Source organism: Rosa chinensis, chromosome 4 (assembly GCF_002994745.2).
Source record: "Rosa chinensis cultivar Old Blush chromosome 4, RchiOBHm-V2, whole genome shotgun sequence".
In the NCBI taxonomy this organism is placed as follows: domain Eukaryota; kingdom Viridiplantae; phylum Streptophyta; class Magnoliopsida; order Rosales; family Rosaceae; genus Rosa; species Rosa chinensis.
The window spans coordinates 66492616-66513229 of record NC_037091.1 but is presented as its reverse complement, the minus strand read 5'-3'; the positions used below and the strand labels follow the sequence as shown (position 1 = coordinate 66513229).

The window sequence follows — 20614 nt, the reverse complement described above, 5'->3', positions numbered from 1 at the left end:
AAAAGAATACGCTGATCAATGATGGACGTAAGGGAAGACAATGCATAAAGACTGAAGAAGACTACTGCTCTAGCTATATAGGTTATCTAACTGTCATGTAATATGCCCAATGATGTATCTAGGTTAACTAAAACATAAGAATGCTATTAATATAGAATACTTTTGACTTCTTTCAGTTACTTACTTGCAAGTTTTTCTTATGCTTTCAGTTCATTACTTTCGAATGTAAACTTACTGCTTCGTTATGTTTCCTCATCATTAACAAAATATTGCAATCTCATATAATTATACAAGACTAGTCGTTTGTGAGTCAAACTTAAATAAGATTCTCACTTACAAAGCTCTCCATCCTTTATATGAAAATGTATATTGTGGTTAGTGGGCTAGCTCAAGAGTTTAACCGAAGGCTAAGAGGCTTAATGACAAGACTGGTGGAAAAGGAAGAGGCATGGGAAGAAGCTTCATGATATTAAAGAAGCAAGACCTTCGTCACAAATTTGTTGAGCACTACGTTCCAAATCAAAAAGACAAAAGCTACTAGTGTCGACCAAATCCCACAAAACCAATTTTCTAATTTCACAGTTGTTTCTTCTTTGGCAATCAACTCTTGGACAAATAAGTTTCCGTATTGAGAAAGTAATGTTGTTTTTGTCCAGGTAGCTAGACAACAATGTAGCTAGGTTCCCAGCTTTGAGTTTGAACGGCTTCTTTTCCCCTTAATTATATTAAAATCCAAAACAAAGACTTTAAGAGTGCTGAGTGTAAGTTTTGTGTCTCTTTTGCCTTGACTAGCTAACAAACAAGGTTCTGTCCCCAAATGCCAAAAAACCATGAAATCCCAAACAGAAACTGTTCCATATATATCTATTGTAAAACAAACAATCAAAGCCAGGCACACATGCATTTTGTATAAAAATTGTTCTTCCAGTCAAAGATCTACTTCTTTAACAAACCACATAAAACATGATTGTTTTCTAGGGCTGTCAATGGGTCGTGTCGGGGCAAGATATTTGTCGTGTTGCAAGAGACAAATCCAAACCCAAACCATTTAATAATCATGTCAAAAAATTAAACTCAAACCCAACTTATTTATTAAACGGGTTATCCGTTTCCAACCCGCTTAACCCATTTAATAAATAGGTCATGTCGTGTTAGACAAAATGACCAATTTAAGGGTTAACAATGCGACCCATTTAACTGAAAAAATGCATAAATTGATTAAATTCATTAAAAACTCCACAAGACGAAGAATATAAATAATTATATATAATTCATAAATAATTAAATCGAATAATTATAAAGCAAAATATTTCAAATTGTCTAATCTTATGATCAAATACTTCCAACATCCAAAATTACTTAGCATAATCGGGTTATATGGGTTCACTTCGTGTTGGCGGGTTGACCCGTGGCCGACCATTTATTAAATGGGTCATGGCGGCTTGAACCCGCTTTTTAATCGTGCAGGTTCAACCCGTTTTATTTCGTGCGGGTTTTCAGTCGTGTTATCGGGTCGTGTCGGAATTGACAGCCCTATTGCTTTCTAGTACTCCCAAATAACCTAGCCGCCTGATTGGTTCCTTGTGTTATTTAATTCCGAGTACGAGTCAAGTTTCAGAAACTTTCATATTAATTAAGAAATGATTTTGGCCTTATACGTTCATGTTATGCACATGTATGTATTGTTGGATGGATGATTGAAACTCAAAATATCCAGCAAACAGAGGAGGGTCTTTCATACCATGTTAGATGATCATCATTCTTCCAAAAACTGAAACTGCCGAAAATAAGACAACCAACAATGTATATCAAGCTCATCCTTCGAGCACAAGTGAGTCGCAAGTGCCAGACAATGTTTGGTAGAATTTGTTTCAGAGTAGTAGTGTGGAAATGACAAGTGACTCTGTGACAGAGACATGTTATGCCTCTTTGCGTTTGGGGCGGCATCACTCACCAGCACCACATAGATTGGTTACATCACGTTGTCGAATTTCAGACTCATCTGGGCGGCACAATGTCTCTCAACTCTGAATAAATGAATATGAATTTTGGCTAATACATATATGACTTTGGAATTGGGCCCCTTAACATGTGCTTCAAATCTGAAATGCACATGCAAATATGCAACTAGCAGTAAAAATTCTCATTCTCCTAAACCCTACAAGCCTCTGTTTTTACGGGTCAAAAGATTTGGATTAATTTTTGTAATATAATTATCTGTCATGAAAAGCTTAATTATAAGGACTATTAGGATATAATTATCAAAGAGAAAACAGAGCAGTTGGGGGTTCTCTCTCACATGCATTTGTCTTTTGCCCATTGACATCGTGGATGGATAATATGCAGCTCTGCCTGCCTCATCAATAAATAAGATGGTATTCGTAGACGGTAGAACTCTAGAACGAAAACCAGAATCTTTTTGTGAAATGAGCTCAGCAGAAAATAAAAGGTCAATCAATGATAATTATTCCTCAAGTTAGGTTCCTAATTAGATTCCTTATTGTAAAGCAAAAAGAAAGTTCCTCAGTTAAGATTTTGAACCAGGTTAGGTAAGATAGAAACCATATAATATGTGTGTCAGTTCTGTTTCAACAAAATGTGTTGTAGTGAAACACTGAAACTTGATTTACTGCTGCTTGAGAAAATTGGTGGAAAAGGAAGAGATGTGATGAGTCAAATCCAGAAGACAAGTTTGCCATATCTTAGGGGAAAAGGTCCATCTCCTAACTCCCAAGTCCTATATATGCATTGAATCAATACCTTTTCATGGTTGTTTCAGAAAGTCAAAAGGAGCAAGAGTTAGGTTTGGGACTAGGATCTCTTCCTTATTTTCCCACACCTTTTTTCTGCTTTTCTGATTATTTCCAAAATGTAGACTGACTAGGTCAGCCTCAGGCCTCCTTGTGACAAATGTCACTACTAGGTAGCTCCATTCTTGACCCGTTCATATTTTGTTCTCTTCTTTTTGTGTCTTTGTCCTACTCCTCCTCCTCACCAAGTCCATATAAATACATTTGGTGCTACTCATTTCCCACCCTACTCCAAAATCAAAGTCTCAAAACCGGAAAGCAAACCAAGCAAGGACAAACAATACCATTATGTTAGTAGACTCAAACCCGCCTCTCCTGCACCATTATGGAGCCCTTTTGCACCAGCCATCCGATAAAAATCCTCAACTACATGAAAACCATATCACAGAAGAATGCCAGCTCCCATTGATAGACCTTGAAGGGTTGAAGAGTCATGACGTGAGTTACAGGCTAGCCTGCGCTAGCGCGATTTGTAGAGCCTCCTCAGAATGGGGCTTTTTCCAAGTGGTGAACCATGGCATAAGCTCTGAGCTTATAAAGAAGATGAGGAGAGAGCAAGTGAAGTTGTTTTCAGCACCCTTTGAGAAGAAACAAACTTCTGGGCTTCTCAACAATTCTTATAGGTATGGGACTCCAACAGCAGCTCACCCAACTCAATTCTCTTGGTCTGAAGCTTTTCACATTCCTGTCTCAAAAATCTCAGACCAAACTTGCTATGGGGAGTTCACCTCTCTAAGGTATGACATATGTTCCAATCATTTGCTTGTATTCGTTGTTACATGAAGGGGATCAATCCCCTGACATATCCTAATCCGAGTTCAAAAACATAAAAATCCTTACTTTTAAGTTAATGAAGTGTTTTTGATGCATGCATTGCAACAGGGAAGTGATGGAGGAATTTTCAACAGCCATGTCCAACCTATCAAAAGTGCTTGCTGGGGTTCTAATTAATAATCTCGACAAACAAGAGGAAGCTGCAGGAGACATTTGTGAGTCGAGCTCATGCTTTCTTCGCTTGAATCGCTACCCGGCTTGTCCATTTTCCCCAGAGATGTTTGGTCTAGTGCCTCACACTGACAGTGATTTCCTCACCATTCTTTGCCAAGATCAAGTAGGAGGACTTCAACTCATGAAAGACTCCAAATGGGTTGCTGTAAAACCCAATCCGGACGCGCTTATCGTCAACATTGGAGATCTTTTTCAGGTATATTAATCGATGCTTAATTTAATTGTACTCAGATTCATAGTCCGGCAACATAATCGATCATCTTGTTATCTCCGATATTACTATACAGTATAAACACAACATTGTGTCGTGTACAGCATGTGACATGCCTGGTGTGCAGTTACCAGTTGGTTCAACATACATCCTTATTTATTGTGAAACATTAACATGCAGGCATGTCAAATATAAAACATGTTTTATATTGACTTTTTGATTAGTTAATAATTGCTTAATTATATATACACAGGCATGGAGCAACGATGTGTATAAGAGTGTGGAACACAAGGTCATGGCCAACGAGAAAACGGAACGATATTCGATAGCATACTTTCTGTGCCCATCTTATGATTCTTTAATAGGGAGTTGCAGAGAATCCTCCATTTATAGAAAGTTCACATTTGGAGAATACAGGAGCCAAATTCAAGAAGATGTCAAGAAACTTGGCCATAAAGTCGGTCTCTCCAGATTTCTTATTTAGAAAGCAAACGAGCGCCAGCATCGAATAATGCCGGCATCAGATTCATCAGTGCAAGTTGAAAAGAAAAGAAAAAGGAGGGAGTGCAATTGATTCCCCCATGAGTCAAAGACTGCTGTCTTTTCCAGGAGGAAACATCTCAGCTTGTTTATTAGTGTTACTTGAAATATAATTTTTTTTTCTTTCCCTTTTTCTTTGCTCCATATATACTCACCACACCATTTGTAGCTTTAGGTATTATTATTGTTATTACTATAATTATATATACATTCATGTACTACTGTATACCAACAGAGGGGTTTCTAGTTTCTGCTCCAATTGGAGATGTAATAGATTTATTTATTTATTTCTATTTCAATAATATATATACTTTTTGGAGAACATATCTGTTTAGCTAAGCTATTGAATGTTCAACCACTATTAAAATGAACACTCAAGTCGGCAACCTACAGTGATTCAGCTGATGTTTCCACACCAGCGTATGATTTTGACCATCAGGTAAAGTTGAAAAGATTAAATACCAAAGCAGCTATAATTGTTCACATCTGGGATTAGCCGACGATAAAGTTGAAAAGATTAAATACCAAAGCAGCTATAATTGTACACATCTGGGATAAGCCGACTATAATAGTGTCAGACATGAAGTCAATTTTTACCAGACCAAACCAATTACCAATTGACAGCCTTTTGGAAGCTGTAACATCCGTGACCTACGTCAAACTAAAAAGAAAAGACAGCACAAAGAAAAACGAGAATACAGAATGAACACGGCAGCATAAGAATAACAAGACAGCACTGAGTAACACTAATGCCCTAAACTCAAGCCAAAATAATGTTGAATGATGTTGGAGATTGCTTCACCAGAACTGCAAATCTGCAATAACCTAAAACCCTAAACCTTACTCCATATGCTGAACAATGCACAAGGAGGACAAGTTTCCATATTCAAAACGTGGTGGTAGTAATGCAAGAAAAATTATGACATCAGAGAAATTGAATGACTATTACAGATCAAAAACAGCAGCTCTGAGAGTATATACACCTAACTGATATCTCAACTCGAAAGATTTACAAAGCAGTTGATACTAGTGTCAAGTAATATACACCCTTTCACCAAATCCTAGGGTTTGTGCGGGAAAACCAAGTTTGAGAGTAAAAATTTCCCAAGCAACACCTGCGGCGAGATGATAAATCTGCACAGAAGACTAATCGATGCAACCAATCAACAAGTGAGAGGGACAGCACAAACTAAAAAGAAAAGACAGCACAAAGAAAAACAAGAATACAGAATGAACACGGCAACATAAGAATAACAAGACAGCACTGAGTAACACTAAAGCAGTAAACTTAAGCTGTAAAATAATGTTGAATGATGTTGGAGGTTGCTTCACCAGAACTGCAATAACAACCCTAAACCTTGCTCCATATGCTGAATAATGCACAAGGAGGACAAGCTTTCATATTCAAAACATGGTGGTAGTAATGCAAGAAAATTTATGATATCAGAGAAATTGAATGACTATATTACAGATCAAGAACAGTAGCTCCTTGAGTATATACACCCAACTGATATCTCAACTCGAAAGATTTACAAAAAAGAATAAGCAACTGATACCAGTGTCAAGTAATATACACCCTTTCACCAAATCCTAGGGCTTGTGCTGGAAAACCAAGTCTGAGAGTAGAAGTTTCTAGCCGAGCAACCTCTGTGGCGCGATGATAAATCTGCACAGAGGACTAATCGATGCAGCCAATCAATGAGTGAGAGAAAGGACAACACAAACTAAAAACAAAAGACAGCACAAAGAAAAACAAGAATACAGAATGAACACAGCAACATAAGAATAACGAGACAGCACTGAGTAACACTAAAGCCCTAAACTTCAGCCGTAAAATAATGTCAAATGATGTTGAAGGTTGCTTCACCAGAACTGTAATAACAACCCTAAAACCCTAAACCTTACTAAATTGAATGACTATATTACTAAAACAGCATCTCTTTGAGTATATACACCTAACTGATATCTCAACTCAAAAGATTTACAAAAAGAATAAGCAGTTGATACTAGTGTCAAGTAATATACACCCTTTCACCAAATCCTAGGGTTTGTGCTGGAAAACCAATTTTGAGAGTAGAAATTTGTAGCTGAGCAACATCGGCCGCGAGATGATAAATCTGCACAGAAGACTAATCGGTGTATCCAATCAATCTTCAGTGTCTTGTAAGGAACAAAAGCTATACACTTCATTGTCCTGTAGAGGTTCTGTAACAGATTGAAACATCTGATTCAGTCAAGAAACATTGCCACCTTGTCTTTCAGACTGGTCTTCTTCTTCATTATGGGGGCAATTTCTTCTTTAACAACATTACTATGAGTTTGTGACTCGACTCTGTAGGAAAATGCCAGATCGTCTGTCAAAATGTCAGTCCTTGCTTCCTTCTCGACAGGTTTCTTCAGCCAGGGGCCTAAAAACAGATCCAGCATGTCCTGAGCAGGATCCCCTGTTCTATTGGAGTTCAAGGCAATTTCTTCACTAGTCGAGCTCCCGTTAGGCTTAGACCTGGTAGCATCTTGGATGAGTGATCTTGCGTTACAGTTTTGGGAGTCCATAGAATCATCTGACTTACAACTGGAAGCGACTCTTAGTGCAAGTCTGCTGCCTGATTCACATTCTTGATTTGATGCTTTTTCTGGCACTAATTTCCTATCAGCTTTTATGTACTGCACAACGGTGGTAGCAAACCTTAGATTCCATGTACAAGATAGAAACTTTGTACTATCAAAAGCAGTCATTAGTAGTGAAGTAATATTCCTCAGTTTTCCTTTAGTGCCAAGGAAAGAGCAACTAACCTCTTCAGCAATCATCACTAAATCTTCTGCTGTCAGTTCAACATCATCATCACTTGAAGTCTGGACTTCTCGTTCCTCACCACTTCCACAGCTAGAATCCTTTGCTTCTTGTCTCTTCAGGACAGCTGTTTCTTGAACTTTTCTTCTCTCACGTCCAATCTTCTCTGTAAAACTTGCAGGTGCGTTGCCATCAAAATCCGTATCTTGTTCATTAGTTTTACTACTAATCCTTTTTGTCTCACATTTTGCAAGAATGTATGAGTTCTCTCCCAACGTTTTCTTTTCATGAATCCCTTTTCCAGGAGCCTTTGCTTTTTGCCTATCTGCAGCAATAGATTCCTGAACTTTTCTTCTCCCACGCCCACTACACTTCTTCTCTAGAACAGCTACTGGGTCATTACCTTCAAATTCTTCATCTTGTTGAGTTGATTTTCTCTTTCTTTTCTTTGCCTCACACTTTTGAAGAACATGCAAGCCTTCTCCCAGTGTTTCCTTTTCACGACGCCAGATCCCTTTACCAGGTTTTGCAGTCACAGTTTCTGCCTCTTGAGAAGCAAGTCCTTCCTCAAGCTGGTTGCCCCTTTCTTCAACATTGCTGGACTTCCCCTCTTGGCCAGTAGATGACCCGCCCAGCATCCATTGCGGTAAACGTCTCCTACTTCCGTCACTAGCAGTAACTCCAAACATTCCTTTATTTCACCTAGCCCTATAAGTATAATATAATCACATGGTTAAAAAGGTAAGACCAGATCCAATTTAACCTTCACTCCATCTTCCAAGTTACCACACTACAATACATTGCAATAGACTCTCATTCCACCACTAAAACTATATAGTAGCTGTATCAAAGACTAAAATTTCAAAACTCAATCCCCCATTTACAACTTACATGAAAAATCCTTAGCATGAAAAAGATATAATCTTTTATGATCCCAGACTTCCATTTATCTTCCTTAACAACTCTGAGATTGATCCAACTTTCCCAGTTCTTCAACAATGTACATTACCCAAAATATAAACAATTCTGAGATTGATTCAACTTTCTCATTCTGATAATTCTTTTAACATTGCCTATCTATATGATTATGATTCATAAGTCAACAAACGGAGAGGCCCTAGTTCCAAAGTTTAAAACTTTGCTACTCTTTTCTTGTTTCTCAGTCTGAAATTTTTAGACCTAAATTCCTTGAAAAGCAGGCATTCGAAACAAAGAGAGAGTTAAAATTGAAACAAAAATCCAAATAATTTGAAAGAGAGGAAAAGATACCCAGTTGAAGACGAGACAATGCCAACAAGAAAGAATGAAACTTGGGGGGCTTTCCCGATTCGCCGCGGAGTTGCCACCACCAGTACTACTCCGGCCGCCGCTGCCGCAATTCGCGATTTGGGGATTTCTCTTCTCTCTCTATCTTTTTTCTTTTTTATTCTCACCCTCTTCGTGCATATCACGTGACCACTTGGTGGGAATTATCTATTTGACTATTTTTTTTATATATATTTTTTAGAATATATAGATATATTTTTGAGTGCTCGTAGGAATCAGAATTCAGAGTGTGGCATCGCATAACCAAAAGGTACCCTATAGAGATGATGTGATGCCAAATTTTGGAATAAAAGGTACCCTATAGAGATGATGTGATGCCAAATTTTGTCGTTAACTATTTACTGAGGCATCTGATTCTTTGGTTTATGGTATATCGACTCAAACTTTGTGGCAAGCGGAATTAGGAATGAGAATAAGCTTAAAATTTGGGTATCAGTCACTTGACAAACAATTGATTTGTAAACTGAAATTTAAGTTCTTTAAATTGTTGTACTAGTTAGGACTTCTCTCATAATCATGAATTTCATGACGGTATTTTGCATGCCTGAATGAAAACTAGAAGTTATGAATGATGAAAGTTCTTAATAGATTGAAAAAGAGCATCAACTTCTGGACCTTCAATTGGGTTTTCCCCTTTCCTCTGGTAAACCTTCTCTCAAACTCTCAAAAATGTAATATTAACTGGAGTGAGACTATCTCTGACTACTTGATTGGAATAAACAGGAAGCCATGATATTGTTGATCAAATTACTAGCTAGTATCCCTATTCCTATTTATGATCAGGAAGATATTCATTATTTGGGGCCCGGCAATGGCTGCTTTTCTATCAAAACTGCCACTTGGTTACAAGGAAAGGATCAACTTAATCATCATAATGTTGATCCATTAAGGAAAATGTGGAGGCTTAATATACCTCCGAAAGTAAAAAATTTTAACTGGTTGATCATAAGAGGAAGACTTAAAACTAGGGATAGATTAACTAGATTTAGTTTGTTAAATGATAATACTTTGTCCCTTATGCAAAAGTGATAATGAAACTGCAGATCATATTTTCGGCTCCTGTGATGTTACTATGGCTATTTGGAGATATGCGGGTCTAATTGACACCACTGATTGGAGTGCAGGTATTATCCCAATTCTCAGGAATTTGTTTATTAATAAACCTTATGATCAAGATTTATTTGCCAAAATACTCATGTTATATTGGCAAATTTGGAGAGACAAAAATGATTCAATTTTTAGGAATGCTACACTAAATCCTCTTAGTGTAGTTCATGCTATTTCTACCTATTGGAATTTATAAATGAATCACAATTCGGTTTGTGCAAAAAAAACAAACAAAAACCAGCATGCCATCATTAAATGGCATCCCCCACCAGCTGATAGTCACAAAATCAATTTTGATGGTTCAGTGAATCAAGTAAAATCTTCTACAACTGGCTTCATTATCAGAGATCAACATGGCATTCCTATTGTGGCAGGTGCTAGCTGTGTTGACAAATCTTCTATTCCAACCACTGAAGCACTTGCTCTCAGAGAAGGTTTAATTAAAGCAAAAGAGAAGAACATCAAGAAAATCTTGGTGGAAGGAGACTCCAAGTTTATAATTGACTGCGTCCAAAACAAATGTGGTGTTCCTTGGAGATTCAAGGCAATCATTCAAGACGTTAAGAAGATCGTTAGCTGCTTCGAATACTTCTCCATTAACCATGTTTTTCGAGAAGCAAATTTTCCTACTGATGCTTTAGCAAACTTAAGACACTATAGAGGTTCAGGTGATTGTTGGGAAATTAATTTCCCCCGCCCCCTTAGTTAGAAATGCGGTCATTTTCGACAAATTGGGTCGGGTTGTACTAGAGGTTTAAGCTTGTAATTTTACTTTTCTTATATATAGAAAAAAAAAAGATTGAAAGGCACACAAAAAGAGAGCTAAAAGGTCAAACTCTAGATCGCAATGTTTTACTAACTCTTTGTTAAGGCATTCATTTTAGGATTCAAATTTGCTCACCACCAATACTTTGGTGGTGATTAGGGCTGGGAATTCCAAACCGAGATCCCGAAACAGATCCCGTCCTATCCGAGCCGAAACCGATCGGGTCGGTATGATGAGTGGTTTCGCCGGAATCCCGATCCGAACCGTACAGAAACCTCTGCAAACGGGTCGGCACCGGTGTGGGTGAAAAGCATACCGTATTGACAGAACTGAGCCGAAACCAGATCATGACGGCGGTTCCCATGGCGGTTCTGTGTCGGATCGAGTTGCTGGGATTCGTGGTGAGCCATGGGTACGGGTTGACGGAGACGGCGAGGTGGTGGTGTCATGCGCGTGGAAGCCCGGGTGGAATAAGTTGGCGTCGCTTCGCCACTCTAAAGCCCCAGCCTGCTCTTCATCTCCATCTGCGAACTGTTGAAACTGATTGGTGCCGACACTGTACCGAATTGATCGGTTTCGGGATCAATCGGTTACCCTGCTAAACTTCCGGTATCGGTCTCGGTATAGGCTCATTTCCGAGCCGAGCCAAACCGATCCCACCCCTAGTGGTGATACCATCACTCAATAAAAAACTGTCACGTATTATAAAATATAATTATAGTTTTCTTGATGTTTTATTAAAAAATTATATTTTAAGTATTCAATTAATTATATATGACGTGGCAAGTTTTAATAGGGTAGTGATATCACCACAAAATAAAAGTGGTGAGCAAATTTGAATCCTTCATTTTAAGCATTTGATATATTAACTCAAAATTTGAGAAAATAAGAACTAGAGAGAAGAGACGTACATGTAAACTTACGTAAATTTTGTTTCTTAAAAGTTTAAATATAAAGAAGGGAGAATTTCACAAATGATCACTCAACTATGACTCATTCGATACTTTGGTCACTCAATTTTCAGATATATCACTTTGGTCACTCAACTATTACTCTGTCAATCACTTTAATCACCAAATGAGCATTTTGTCTCATTTTAATCACTTATCTCAATCATTCCAATTCAGATTTCTCAATTTTTCACGGTTGGACGAAAATATTCTTAACATTGTACCAAATAATTTTTTTATTATGAAAAAAATTATCAAAGTGAATAACATAGTTATAGTTGAGTGACCAAAATGATATATTTAAAAAGTGAGTGACCAAAGTGTCGAATAGGTAAAAGTTGAGTGACCATTTGTGATATTCTTCCTATAAGGAAAGACTATAGATAAGAGCATAATCATTAAATAACGAAAACTTTAAACTTTCATTTAAAACATATATGCTATAAAAAGTCATGTAATCTCCTCTGATTCAATTCTTCTCTCACTCAGGGCACGTTTACTTATTTGGAATGAGAGAGAATGATTACGGGGTAAAACTATTCCTACGTTTACTAACACGTAAAGGAATAGGAATGATTCCGAATAAAAGTATTCATGCGTTTACTAACACATGAAGGAATCGGAATGAGTGTAGGTCTCATCTCCTTATAAGGAATCGATTCCTGAAAATTACGAAGAGGGGAGATGGTATTGATTCTTCCTTTCTTCTCCTATTCCAGTTGTCTCCGATTCATGATTATTTTTCATTCCAAATAAGTAAACGTGTCATCACTCTTATTGAAAAATAACTCAAAACATTTAACAAAAGTAACCACCACTTTTTACAACTATTGTAAGAAAATTCTTAGAGAGAAAATAGGCAGAATAATGGAGTAAGAGAGCTTTACGGGTAACCCCTTTTTTTATGTTTAGTTATTTACCATTCATTTTTATTTTACTTTTTAATCCAGCTCATCCCCAATTTTTCATAGATATTTCTCATATCCCACTGCTCAATCCCCATCATCCTTCTTGTTTTTTTGTTTTTTTTTTTTTTTTTCTCATATCCCATTCTTTTTTTTACATATACATATTTTGATGACCGAACGAACATAAATATTTTGTTGCTTCAAAAACTACTTTAATTTATATGTTCATGCCTCTCTGTTGAACAGTGCAGACTGCAGGCACATGACATACCCTTGTTTTCAAGAAGACCATCCAGGTGATCCTGACTCATCATCTCACTATCTCTGTTCTTCAATTCTTTCTTTATTGCTTTGAATCTTGTTACCTTTAAAATATTGTTCTTTCTTTCTCTGGGTTTTGTATGCCTCTATGACGAACATAATATATATTTGATTACGTGATTGATATATGCTTCTTCTTGGGATGAGGGATTGAAATCAATATTCCCAACAGTTTCTTGAGCTTAAAGAGAGAAAGAAAAGAAGGTAAGAATCCCCTCTGGATATTTTCCATTGCATTATGGAGTTGTGGAAAAGCTATGAACTTTCTGGGTCCAGCAACAAAGGTTTAGATAGATCATAGGAATCAATTTTCATTCTAGTGGCTTAGCTGGTTTCAGCTCAAGTCCCATTCGTGCTCTCAAATAATCCTGGAAATGTTGTTCTACTTGTTCTTGGCATAATTACTATGCAATTGCGTAACTGTTGAACTTATTATGAACAGTATTACCCATATGATGTTAACTATATTAGGCATTACAGTAAACGAAGCATCTTTTTGGAGTCTTTTTGCCACTACCATTTTGCTTTGCAATCAAGGCGTATGCTTTTCTTTGCAATGAGGGAATTAGTGCTTATGGGACTAGCACCTTTTTAATGTGCTTAAGTTTGTATTCATCATCTTTGTCAATGTCATTATATGTAGGTCATGATAAAATGGTGGATATGCAATCAAAGGGAATTGCTTGTAGGATTAAGAAGTGTGCCTATGAATTGCTGTCGATTGGTGGTGATCTGATGGACGACGCTTACTCGTGGGACTTGAAGGGAAGGGATATACGCCTCAAATCGATGTTCTTGTTTTGTGATCTAAGTCAGTTGATCTCTAACGTCCCAAAGGATCAGAAGAAGGCCCTGACAGAAGTTGGCAACAAATTGTTTTCCTCCATCGAAGAGGTAAACCACTAAAACAATTAAGGCACTTGTTTGTAGTTCATTGTTTTCCCTAGTTTGAAAAAGCATCTTTCGATGCATGCCAGAAGAAAATGGCAACCCAATTGGGCGAAGATCACAAAGGCAGAGTTATTTTTTTCTAGTATGGTTTTTGAATCACATTGCATCCTTGTATGAAAGCCACATTTCTTCCTTTTCAGTTATAAATTGGAGGAGACAAACGTATACGCGCTTGCTCTAACATGTTCAAAGCATGTTCCATTAGTGACTAGTAAGATGGTGGTTGAGGTAATTGACAAACGCTTTTTGTTCATTGCACAGTTGGATCATGCAGTGAAAATTCGTAGCATTCCGTTGACTCAAGACCGATACAACGAGGCCGGTGTCATTCTACAGGAGCTGATGGTTCTCATGCCTTGATGCATGCCTCAAATTGGTGTTATAGAGTGAGACTGATCTGTATATTGCCAGGGAGCAATAAAGCAATCTCATCTTGTAGATAAAACTTGACTCCAGTTTGTACAGTGCTACACAACCACGAAACTTTGACTCTTTCCTTCATTCATATTCCTTGTTTTCTTCCTTTATTTCTTTGATCCAAGTATTAGAATACACAATAAGGATGTTACATACTTCCTTGACTCATCTACACAGATCAAGTCATTTGACCATCAAATTCATTAGGGGATTCATCACAACATGCGCATTCAGCCTATTCACAACATGGATTATAAAGGCAAAGCAATGTCAATGGACCGTCACATATCGTATTCAACTAGACCTGGTTCTCTTCATGTCTCATTATACGGATTTACATCGTTTTTTTTTTTTGAATAGACGGATTTACATGGTTATCGAACTGCAAAGTACTTCATTAAGGTCAAAGAAAATGGTCAAACCAACAAATCAAACCATGCTAGCCAACAGCAGTGAAGTGGTACAATTAGCAGTTATAAATTGAAATTTACAAAGACAAAAGTTCCTGCTGCTGCAACTATACTTATATATTAATTTATTTCCTGCACAATGAGAATAAGGGTACATAATATATAATTAGACACAACACAAGGATCCAGGCCTGGAGGCACTAAGATCAAATGACAGTGAGGCCAAGAATTGAGTAGGGTTCTGCATAAGCCTCATCAGATATCTGCAACTCTGCTTCCCGGCAACAAAAGCAAACTCATACACAGTGCGCTCAGACAATGAGGCAGTCCAGGATTTTGAGATGTTGATTTGTCTGCTTGCATTGGCAATTTTAAAACAGAAATCAGAAAGATTGCAAGCATAAATAATCTAACAAAATTTCTTAATGCTTTAGAATTCATAGTATGCACGAGCAAGGAAAGAGGAGACAATCATCAACCTATGGATGACAAACACTCTTCCTCCCCCTCTCACAAGTTTGCTGGCAATGCACAATAAGAGAAATATGAGTCAGTTTATGTCATTTCTCATAAGCTTACCTAAGTTGTATTAGGCAAGATAACACTATTAGCAAGGTTCTCATTTATGCATACATCCAGTGGCGGCATTTGGCTCATTAAGCCAGGCATACCTCTCATGCTGCAAAAAGTAAAACAAAATTATCAAAAATTTGACGAGTTAGCATCATTCACAATTAACACTGAAGATATATGCACATACTCATTCAAGATGGCAGTTAAGTTGTTCCTTGTGCGACAGAAGAGGTTAATATTGTCCTGTAACTGTTTGTGACAAGACATAACAGCACCATGTTACTTGTGTTAATAAACATGTATTGCAAGCCAATATGCCGAAAAAAATTATGAGCGCATCGTCACTCAAACACATGGAAAATTAGAGTGAAGAAGATATAGACCAACATGCATACAAAATACTCCTTTCAAGAATCATCATATTAGAATCACCAGACTGTTACTTGAACCTGATAGGTTGAATAACCAACTTTCATCCATTAAATGAATCTTCCAAACCGACAAAACACAAAAAAAACCTAGCATTGGCCAAGACTCATATTTAAAGCATTGGATTATATCAAGTCTAAAATGAAAGGGTAGGCTTGACACAATTACAGAAATGAAGTCAATTATTTCATATAACAATTCAATATATGCTGATCAGGAGCCAAATTTAAATTTCACAATAGCGGAAGCACTAAATGTTTCTGTCATAATACATCAATTGCCCATGATATAACAAAGGTTCACATAAATCATCCCCTTTCCAATTTTGACAGGTGACCTCCATTGTTTGTTAGAGGAGCAATGACAGGGAAATTAGATTCAAAATATTCAACATGTACAACAAGTCACTGACCTTGTACGTAGAAAGGTTAGCTGTGATTTGATTAAAAGCTTGAGCATTTTGGTCCAATAAATGCTTGGCTGTCCCACTTATTCCTGAGAGTAATCGAAAAACAATACCTCAACGAAACTATCAAAGGCAATTTGACGTTCAATATGGTCAGAAGAAGGGTGAAAAATGATATGCATATGCTGGTCTCAAAGGCCATAGAGTAATGGAAATAAATAACAATGCACAAGTATTTTTTTTCAAAATATTTGGTTATGTTTCCTAAATATAACCAATCCCTCGTGTGGCAAGTATTAACTTTTGGGATCTGTAAGCATTGTAACTCTTATTTCATTGTATTTCTGTTCACTTCAAACTTTGGAGTTCAGTTTTAACTATTGTCTTCCCCTTTTAACTTCACCCATTTAGGACTTCTTTTTCTTTACACATTGCGAGAGTTATTTAGTGATTCCAATTGGACTCTATTTCTAACACATCCATAAATATACAGGTATCAAAGCCATACAAAAGCAAGGTGTTGAGAATGACGTTCAATTAGCTCCTGCAGAGTAATGCACCACTCAAGAATAGAGTCCAGCTGACAAGCTTAAAATGTCTATTGTATTGTATGAAAATTTCTTAATAAGGAGAATTAGAAGTTCATTCCTCTTAGCACTTCACAATTTACTAAAGACAGACAGATGGAAAACCCAAATAAAGAAAATTGTAACAATGGGTCAGAATTATGATGTCTGTCTAACCTTCACACTGCAAACGCTCATTCTGGTTCATACGATGCATCATAAGAGAATATGCAGCCATGTTGTGTTGTGGAGCTGAGGGTATGCTCATCTTGGAGTATGAATCTACCAGTTTATCCTGAAGAAAATTGATCTTTAGAATACTGGTTCTTCAATCAACATTAGATCCAAAAGATATGAACCACTTATCCAATAAATTAGAACAGGATACCCATTTGTGGTGTTACAGCTTAAGTAATTAACTTGAAGTACAATTCGAACCAATACTACACCAAAATTCACATATACAACTGAAGATTTCCAATTTCAACATTCAATAAACACTCGGTTAGGATACAAGTACAACAATGTTCAATCCGGAAGACTCATTCAACGCAGTTATAATTCCACTAAGACCCTTTAAATGCATGACTTAGGTGAACTAAGTTCATCTTACTACTAATACACACAGTTTATCCAAATTCACCAAGATACCTTCCTAATGTTGCCCTTCTTTCCTGTAGTATGGTCTTCAGGTTTCCTCCGCTTTCTCTGCAAAACATCAAACTACTTTTTACTCAACCAATGGATTAAAGAATAATTTGTTATTTAATTCTCTAAGTAAAGATTTGAGAGCTTACCGTCATCCACCTACACCTCAAGGCAACATCACGCACAGTTTTATCACGCAAGGTTGCCGCAATCTTTATGTACCTCATAATACTCGGTTCATCAGCATATCTACAATAAAAAAATGTGACAGAAGAAACGAAACTTTAAGAACACGTGAACGCAAGTCACTATAGTAAAGATAACTATGCAATAGAAAATAAAGTTGAAGAAATCCATTTCAGATCACAATCGTAACGGTCACATAACAAACAGAAATGTTTATCACGCAATGTTGCCGCAACTTTATGTACCTCATAGTACTTGGTTCATCAGCAAATCTACATTTAGAAACAAAAATGGCACAAGAATATTAAACTCTAAAAACACAGAGTAAATGACACTCACCATATTAAGATAACAGTTAATCAGTTATAATATTGAATTTAAGGCAACAAAAATTCAATCTACTTCAGCATTGAAATGGTTACTTTTGTGAAAAAAACTTGGTTATAAGGAATAATCAAACCAAACCATGCAAGTACCATGTTGATAATAATGTAAACGAGCATAAACCCTACAAGATTATGAGCACAATCAGAGGCCATAAACTTCCAACAAGTCTATGAGGATGACCACTGTTACTGAAGACGGTCAACCCCCACTGTTTCCCGTTTCCGAACTATCATACCCAAACACGGTATGAAACACATCCCAGACGCTCGACTTACCGTATGGAATATGAAGACTGCTTATTATGCAGCCATCATCCAATAATAATTATATATTAGCATTAAAAGCTTAAGGGAACATGCTGGGTTACTTAAACACTCAATTATTAACCTCTCAAGTCAATGATGAAGATAATTAATGATATGTTTTATATAATTGTACTACAGAAACGTACGGTACACTAGAAACAAGCGTTTCAAGTACCCGTTTCCGTTTTGTTCCACCTATCCGGTAACATTGAGGGTGACCACCAAATTTTCATTCGTTACACGAAGAGCAGTTATGTGAGTCTCCAAGATAGACCAAACTTAATTGCATTGTAAGAGATCATAAGTTTAGCAACAGGGGCAAGACAAAAACAGCATGAACATTAAAGCAAGAAATTATACATGCTTGTTGCACACTTAATAGAACACAACAGTGTGAGAGATTAGGATTCTGAAGGACATACTTGACAAGGCCCTCCTCCAATTTGTATTGCTCCTCCAAAGACCACTCAACTGCCAAGCCTGTGTCATGCTTGAGGCCCGGTACGGAATCAACGAGCAGAGAAGACCCTGATGAAGTCCCGGGTTGACTAATTGCAGGACTGTGGTTGACCATGCCCATGCCCATGCCTGACCCCGAAGTCGGAGAGAACATCATCTGCATCCCCATCCCCATCCCCATCACCGGGTCAGTACTAAAGTAATTCCCCATCGGAATCATCTCCGAGCTGCTGTTTATTGCTCCAGACTGGAAAGATATAGCGTGCCGGTTCAAGCCATAGCCAAAAGTGTCATCATGTAGAAACCCGGTGTTCGACTCCATCGCCATTTTGCTTCCAACTTGCGACTTGCAAATCCCTCACTCTAACAGAGAAAGAGCATACAATCAACAAACCAAAGCACAAACCTTTCTCAAGCAATTGAAATTCCCCATCGCGTAAACCCAACGCTAACAAACCAATCACACCTCTAGAGTAGCACAAGCATCCACAAAACCGAGCTCATCCAGAAACCCTAGATTCTATACAGCTCAGCTCACCACCATAACCGAAAATTACCAACAGAAACTTCAAATTCAGCACAGAAATCCCCCAAAACAGAGAACTTGCCCCAAATTCACAAACTCCAATCCCCAGAAGCTAAAGACAACGCCTTCCGTGCTCTACTCACCAAAACACATGAAAAATTCCTCAACCCAATAACTTCCTCAAGCTCCAAATGGCGGGTAATGGGCCAAGTGGGTACCTTAGAGCTTAGCTAGTAAGAGAGAGACAGAGAGAGCGAGAGAGAGAGAAAGGCGTTACCTTTTTGGGTTCAACTTTCCGACGGGAGCCCTAATTGGCCCTCCTCTTATTATTTTTTCTTTCCCAACTCTTATTATTTTTTCTGGCAAGTAGTACTACTACTACTTCTTCTAGTACTGATGCTCCCTCCTATAGGACCCTGCTACTTTCTTCTCTCTTTGTTATTACCATTTCTTTTTCTTCCTCCATTTTTTTATTTTATTTATTTTCTCTATTTATTTTGGAAAAGCTTGAGCCTTTGGCTATGGGGGAGTGGTTTGTTTGTTTGTTTGTTTCTCCTCTCTTTAAACAAAGACAAAGAGAAAGCTCAGAGGGCTTGGAGCTCAGCCAATGAGGGAGCTAAGAAAAGGAGGAGCAACTAAATAAAAGTTGAGGGCTTTAGGATTTTTAGTATTATTATTTTTTTTTTCTTTTTTGTAAAGCTGAATAATTTAATTTTCTGGTTGCAGATCTTGGAATTCAGCAACAGTGCGAATCCCCATAAGCATTTGATGCCAATTATTGTGGACTCTCCACCTTTCCTTTCTGCTCACCTTTTTTTTTTCATCAACTTTTTCTTTTATATTGTTTTTTTTTTTTTTAATTGTTCATGTAATGCTCATAAAGAAAAGTTCTTACATGTAATGACTAATGAGTAATGACCCACCATTCTCCAGTGTCCGGTGAGATTTGATATATAAGATTGTAATAATTCATCTTCTCTCTGCATAGTGTAAATCACCCTAATGAAAATTCAGCTGGTCCAATCAATATTACAATAAGATAAATCTTAGTATATACTAATATTTAAAGCAAAAAAAAATAAACTTTCTAGAGTGCCAAAGGGGTAGAATTATTGGTTGAATTAGGTTGTTCTTTACTTTGTCCTTTCATGCTCTTTACTTTGATTTTTCTGATTTGGCTACTTTGTGGCTTTGTTGTTTAATTTGTATTATAAAAAAAAAGGATAGAATTATAGGTACTTCATAGGGTATTTCTTTTGGGATTATGAATTTAGTAATATGACTTTTGTTTGTACTGCAATGAAGTGCTTAAGCAAGTAAAATGCTACTCTAACTATTTTTAGGATCTAAAAAGTCGTAGGCACATGCATGATTTAGTTCATAAGCTTAAGTTTCTTTATTTCTTTAGTAGGTTACATTAGAGAGAAATCAAACTCATGATCAAGCTTTACTAACCCAATTTAAGTTAATTTTATAATAAGCTTCATTTTATAAAAAGTCTGCTTCTAGATTGAAACATGAATGTTGAAGTTTCGAGTTTTGGTGTAGGTATTGGTAGCAACATGTACTATTTCACAAACAAAATAATAAGACGAATTATTCAACAATTATCA

General features: G+C 37.1%; 5 protein-coding genes across 13 annotated transcripts; 3 read left to right on the top strand and 2 right to left on the bottom strand.

The window, feature by feature from the left end:
* Positions 1-3019: 3019 nt before the first annotated feature.
* LOC112197804 (gibberellin 2-beta-dioxygenase 6) lies at positions 3020-4777 on the top strand. The gene is made up of 3 exons (XM_024338665.2): positions 3020-3547; positions 3693-4014; positions 4283-4777. Exons 1-3 carry the CDS (start codon positions 3099-3101, stop codon positions 4511-4513), a joined length of 1002 nt encoding a protein of 333 aa, XP_024194433.1. The 5' UTR covers positions 3020-3098; the 3' UTR covers positions 4514-4777.
* Positions 4778-6003: 1226 nt separating this feature from the next.
* Positions 6004-8865, bottom strand: LOC112197803. Its single transcript, XM_024338663.2, has 3 exons — positions 8630-8865; positions 7363-8068; positions 6004-7233 (listed from the first exon to the last, which is right to left on the bottom strand). Exons 2-3 carry the CDS (start codon positions 8047-8049, stop codon positions 6799-6801), a joined length of 1122 nt encoding a protein of 373 aa, XP_024194431.1. The 5' UTR covers positions 8050-8068; positions 8630-8865; the 3' UTR covers positions 6004-6798.
* Positions 8866-9649: 784 nt separating this feature from the next.
* On the top strand, positions 9650-10532 carry LOC121053020. The gene is made up of 2 exons (XM_040519326.1): positions 9650-9810; positions 10168-10532. Exons 1-2 carry the CDS (start codon positions 9684-9686, stop codon positions 10500-10502), a joined length of 462 nt encoding a protein of 153 aa, XP_040375260.1. The 5' UTR covers positions 9650-9683; the 3' UTR covers positions 10503-10532.
* A 1980-nt stretch (positions 10533-12512) lies between these two features.
* Positions 12513-14274, top strand: LOC112197524 (photosynthetic NDH subunit of lumenal location 3, chloroplastic). 3 transcript variants are annotated; one of them, XM_024338249.2, is made up of 3 exons: positions 12513-12713; positions 13382-13632; positions 13830-14274. In XM_024338249.2, the coding sequence occupies exons 1-3, from the start codon at positions 12680-12682 to the stop codon at positions 13833-13835; spliced, it is 291 nt and encodes a 96-aa protein (XP_024194017.1). In that variant the 5' UTR covers positions 12513-12679; the 3' UTR covers positions 13836-14274. The 3 variants fall into 3 exon arrangements, with proteins under 3 accessions (XP_024194017.1, XP_024194015.1, XP_024194016.1); XM_024338247.2 differs by having other exon boundaries at positions 12520-12713; positions 13951-14274; XM_024338248.2 differs by lacking the exon at positions 12513-12713 and adding an exon at positions 12728-12942 and having other exon boundaries at positions 13951-14274.
* A 203-nt stretch (positions 14275-14477) lies between these two features.
* Positions 14478-19516, bottom strand: LOC112197523. Of its 7 annotated transcripts, none has more exons than XM_040518243.1 (10): positions 18439-19516; positions 17570-17596; positions 17288-17387; positions 17142-17213; positions 16668-16785; positions 15931-16013; positions 15277-15338; positions 15188-15195; positions 14996-15037; positions 14478-14869 (listed from the first exon to the last, which is right to left on the bottom strand). In XM_040518243.1, the coding sequence occupies exons 1-9, from the start codon at positions 18801-18803 to the stop codon at positions 15027-15029; spliced, it is 846 nt and encodes a 281-aa protein (XP_040374177.1). In that variant the 5' UTR covers positions 18804-19516; the 3' UTR covers positions 14478-14869; positions 14996-15026. The 7 variants fall into 7 exon arrangements, with proteins under 7 accessions (XP_040374177.1, XP_040374175.1, XP_024194011.1 ...); XM_040518241.1 differs by lacking the exon at positions 14996-15037 and having other exon boundaries at positions 15096-15195; positions 18439-18838; positions 19279-19513; XM_024338243.2 differs by lacking the exon at positions 14996-15037 and having other exon boundaries at positions 15096-15195; positions 17142-17198; positions 18439-19507.
* Positions 19517-20614: the final 1098 nt, after the last annotated feature.